At 47.6% G+C, this 4,907-nt stretch overlaps 1 protein-coding gene across 1 annotated transcript in view; it reads right to left on the reverse strand.

Annotated features, from left to right (window-relative positions):
- Larp4 (La ribonucleoprotein domain family, member 4) overlaps positions 1 to 4,648 on the reverse strand; it is a 59,137-nt gene extending 54,489 nt beyond the window's left edge. Inside the window, exon 1 of the mRNA XM_013018849.1 lies at positions 4,500 to 4,648. Coding sequence (XP_012874303.1) covers positions 4,500 to 4,517 — 18 coding nt within the window. The 5' untranslated portion in view covers positions 4,518 to 4,648. The remainder of the gene's footprint in view (positions 1 to 4,499) is intronic.
- Between the last annotated feature and the right edge of the window lie 259 nt (positions 4,649 to 4,907).

Below are 4,907 nucleotides of genomic sequence, written 5' to 3' on the forward strand. Positions count from 1 at the left end.
AAAAAAAAAAAAAAAAGACTATTAGAGGTCTGGGAAGATGGTTCAGTGGTAGAGTGCTTGCCTTGCATGCATGAGGCCCTGGGTTTGATTCCTCTGCACCACAGAAGCAGAAAAAGCCGGAAGTGGTGCTGTGGCTCAAGTGGTAGAGTGCTATCCTTGAGCTGAGGGACAGCACCCAGACCCAGAGTTCAGGCCCCACGACCAACAACAACAAAAAAGACTATTAGAAAAAAAAAGTTCTAGTTCTAGCTTCAACATTAGTTATAATCTTGGGAAAGTTTTAGGCCCCTGTACTTTAGTTCCTTTACTTCTAAAATGGGACTAGTATGTCAAACAGACTGTTAAGCTTCAGTAGGTAGGTTAGATATATATGTATACAAGATATATATATGTATCTATGTATCTATGTATGTATGTACACAAGATATATACATGGATACAAAGGAACAACTAATTAACCTGACCTATAGTAAGAACTATACATATGTCCCTATTACTATAGTAATATTTAGTCATACTGTTTCTTAAATGCTAATTTAATGTTTCATAAATACTATTTTAGCAAAAGGCCTAGTTAAACCCCTACTACTACCAAAAAAGATAGTAAAAATATATAAGGACCACAAAGTACAGCAACTGAAAATAGTTATCAAAATATTTTTAAAAGTCTAATATGATAATAAAAATGCTTTAATATTGCCAAGTGCCAGTCAGTGGCTTACACCTGTAATCCTAGCTACTCAGGAGGCCAAGATCTGAGGATAGAAGTTTGAAGCCAGCCTGGACAGAAAAATCCATGAGACTCTTATCACCAATTAGCCACCAGAAAACTCAAAGTGGACTGTGGTTCAAAGTGCTACAGGCCTAGTTTTAAGCACAAAGCTCAGGAACAGCACCCAAATCCTGAGTTCAAGCCCCACACCCGACAAAAAAACCTACCTGATTTCTCTGTTAACAAAGTCACAGAGCCTGTTACTACCATTAAAATGTAAATATTCTAGATTTTAGTTAGAAACTAGGTAAAGCAAATGGGAAAGCTTTTCCTCATCCAAGCTTACACACTCCTTCAGTTCTACCCAACAACCTACATTAAGAATTACTGCCTGAGTCGGGCGCTGGTGGCTCACGCCTGTAATCCTAGCTACTCAGGAGGCTGAGATCTGAGGATCGCGGTTCAAAGCCAGCCCTGGCAGGAAAGACCGTGAGACTCCTATCTCCAATAAACCACCAGAAAACCGGAAGTGGCGCTGTAGCTCAAGTGGTAGAGCGCTCGCCTTGAGCTGAAGAGCTGAGGGACAGCACCCAGGCCCAGAGTTCAAGCCCCACGACCGACAAAAAAAAAAAAAAAAGAATTACTGCCTGCCAGGCTCTGGTGGCTCACACCTGTAATCCTAGCTAATCTGGAGGCTGAGATCTGAGGACTGCAGTTCCAAGCCAGCCCAGACAGGAAAATCCTTGAGACTCTTATCTCCAATTAACCACCAGAAAACGAGAAGTGGTGCTGTGGCTCAGTGGTAGAGAGCTAGCCTAGAGCTGAAGAGTGCCCAGGCCCAGAGTTCAAGCCCCATGACCAACCAACAACAACAACAAAAAAAAAATCATTGCCTTGAGGCTAGGAATGTGGCTTAGTGCCTAGCAGGCAGGAAGCACTGGGTTTAATTCCTCAGTACCATACAAACAGAAAAGGCTGATGTGGCACTGTGGCTCAAGTGGTAGAGTGAGCAAAAGAAGTTCAGGACATTGCCCAGGCCTTGAGTTCAAGCCCTAGGATTGGGTGGGGAGGGGTGGTGGGAGGGAGAAGAACCACTCCCTTAGGGGAAATTGCAAAAGTAAGTTGTAAAAGGAAGAGAGTTGTGTTCTACAAGCCAGACTTCAAACTTTAGTCCCTGAATAACTGAATAAGTCTGTTGTTTCTGATTTTTTTTTCCCAAGGCTAGTGCTTCTACCACTTGGAGCCACAGCTCTTCTTCCAATTGAGTTCCAATTGAGTAAAAGAAGCTGGGGGACAGTATCCAAGCTCTGAATTCAAGTCCCAGGACTGGCACCAAAATAAAAAATAAAAAGTGTTTGGAAGATTTGGAAGAAACAAAAAATTAAGAAAGAAAACAACCGGGGCTGGGAAGTTGGCTCAGTGGTAGAGTGCTTGCCTTGCATGCATGAGGCCCTGGGTTTAATTCCTCAGTACCACATAAGTAGAAAAAAGCCGGAAGTGGCGCTGTGGTTCAAGTGGTAGAACGCTAGCCTTGAGCTGAAGGACAGGCCCAGGCCCAGAGTTCAAGCCCCACGACTGACCAAAAAAAGAAAGAAAGAAAGAAACAACAGGGTTGTTTATTTGGCTCAGTTGGCAAAGCACAAGCCAGAGTGAGAATATCATGTATTGAGTTTGAGACTTAGTCTTGGACCAAAAAAGAAAGTAAAGATTTGCTTGGAATATTCCAATAAATGTTTATTATTAAGGTTGGACATATTCTATCTAGGGTAGCAGTGTCTTTTTAAAACCCAACTTAAGCCGGGCACTGGTGGCTCATGCCTGTAATCCTAGCTACTCAGGAGGCTGAGATCTGAGGATTGCGGTTCAAAACCAGCCCGGGCAGGAAAGACCATGAGACTCCTATCTCCAAAAAAAAACACCAGAAAACCGGAAGTGGCGCTGTGGCTCAAGTGGTAGAGCGCTAGCCTTGAGCTGAAGAGCTGAGGGATAGCGCTCAGGCCCAGAGTTCAAGCCCCACGGCCGACAAAAAAAAAAAACAACTTAAGCCGGGCTCACATCTGTAACCCTAGCTACTCAGGAGGCTAAAATCTAAGGATCGAGGATCATGGTTCTAGGTCAGCCCAGGCAGGAAAGTTGATGAGACTTATCCCCAACTAACCACCTGAAAAACCGAAGCCGAGCTGTGGCTCGAAAGTAGTAGAATTGTAGCCTTGAGCAGAAATTATCAAGGACAGTGTTCAGGCCCTGAATTCAAGCCCCACAACCATGCTGCCCCCCCCCAATTAATTAACTAAAAACCTAACATGGTGGGAGCTGGTGACTCACACCTATAATGTGCCCTACTCGGACAGCTGAGATCTAAGGATCCTTGTTCAAAGCCAGCCTGGGAGGTAAATCTAAGACACATTCATCTCCAATTAACTAGCAAAAAAAAAAAAGGCGTAAGTGAAGGTGTGGCTCAAGTAATAGGGTGTGAGAATAAGAGACGGAGTTCAAATCCCAGTATTTCTACCAAAACAAAATAAAAAAACACCTAACTTTAAGATCTCAAATTCATCAGCTTCCCAGTAACAGACTGGAGAAAAAAGTAAAAGCATTTACTTTATACTAGAGCACTACAGGGTAAAATTCTCCCACACGACTCCAGAGCCCCCGTCCCCCTAAAGACTAGCCCCGAGTGCATTTTAGAACCTATAAATTCCTTTCCTCATTGAAGATTCTTTTTACAGGCACGGTAAACAAATGCCCATTTGCCAAGTTGCAGCTTTGCTGGTTTGACGTTTCCACAATGTAAGTACATGATCTGGAATCTACTCAAAGGCAGTCAGCTGATACTCGCTGCACACAACAGGACAGAAATGAGGAAAACTAAACTTCGTACTTCAGTAAGACAGCTATCACTACCTTGAAACAACATGAGTACAACTGCAGTCCCCGTTAAAGCAACAAAATTATATCTATTGTTCAAATAGCCCCTACACACACACAAATTGGCTTTTCTCAGATGAAGTTTTCTCATTCTTGGGATTTTCCTTTTAAAGAGCTTTTTAATCGGTTCACAAAATCACTCCGCAACACGCAGCCGCAGCCAGAGTAACTTTACAAAAGGTCAAAGCGGTGCCTTTCAAGGCTTCCAAAGCCTATTGGCTTCTCGGTTCACAGTAACTCGCTTTCCCCAACCACTCCCCGAACGTTCCAGAGAGAGAAGGACGAGGACCTAACAAAATTTGGTGGACGTTGCTAAAACGCTTTCGCTTTCCAAAAAAACACTCCAAGGGCAATTTAAAAGAAAAACACAACCAAACCCCACGTAACCGCATTTCACCTTCTCCTCCCTCCCCTCTCCCCCTGCCCCCCCCCCGCGCCCCGCGATCCCACATGTTGCTCACCTCCCTCCCAGACAGCCCCGCGAGGCCGCGTCTCCCTCGCAGAGGGCGCCCACCTGATTACCCATTTCCCCGACAGACTCCGCCCCCCGCCCGTCTGCCTCCTTCAGGAGGTCCATATGGGACACTTTCCTTCCCCGCTGGCCATCACGCCGCGCCAGCCACGTCCCCGGCACCCCCCCTTCCCCTCTCCCCCGCCGCCGCCTCGCCCCCACGGCTCCCCGCAGTGTGGGGGGCGCGCGGCGGGCAGCGGCGGGCCTGCGCGGCCCAGGTGCTGTGTCAGCCTGTCTGCCGGCTCCGCGGCGTGTGGGGCCTGGAAAGTCACATGGCGCTGGGACCCGCAGGCGCCGCCACGCTCCGGAGCTCTCCTCGAGGGGAACAAGAAAACTGAATCCGCTCACCTCCACGAAGAGCAACATATCTTCCTCCACTCGGACCCTCCGCTCGTTCCCGCCGCCGCGACTCCAACTGGCTCACAGGCCCGAGCCCCAATCGCTAGGATAAGGACACTCGCCTTTCCCCTCCACCCGGCAGTGGACCCGGCTCCTCCCCCGCCGTCAGCCGCTGCGGCCTCACCAGCCCGGTCCCGCCTCCCTTGAAACAGCAACTGCTTCCGCTTCACGAACAAACTACTTCCTGGAGGAGACGGAGCCCAAGGCGCGCTCAACTCTGGCACTACCTTCAGGCGGTGTGGAATGTACTATCTGTGGTCTGCAGTAGGGGGTGAGGGCAGATGATCAATAGGAGGCACCATTCTGGGCCACGGGGTAGAAAGAAAATTTCACCGAAGCTTCTTAAGCTACCCCAGT

Source organism: Dipodomys ordii, unplaced genomic scaffold (genome assembly GCF_000151885.1).
Source record: "Dipodomys ordii isolate 6190 unplaced genomic scaffold, Dord_2.0 Scaffold42, whole genome shotgun sequence".
Lineage (NCBI taxonomy): Eukaryota > Metazoa > Chordata > Mammalia > Rodentia > Heteromyidae > Dipodomys > Dipodomys ordii.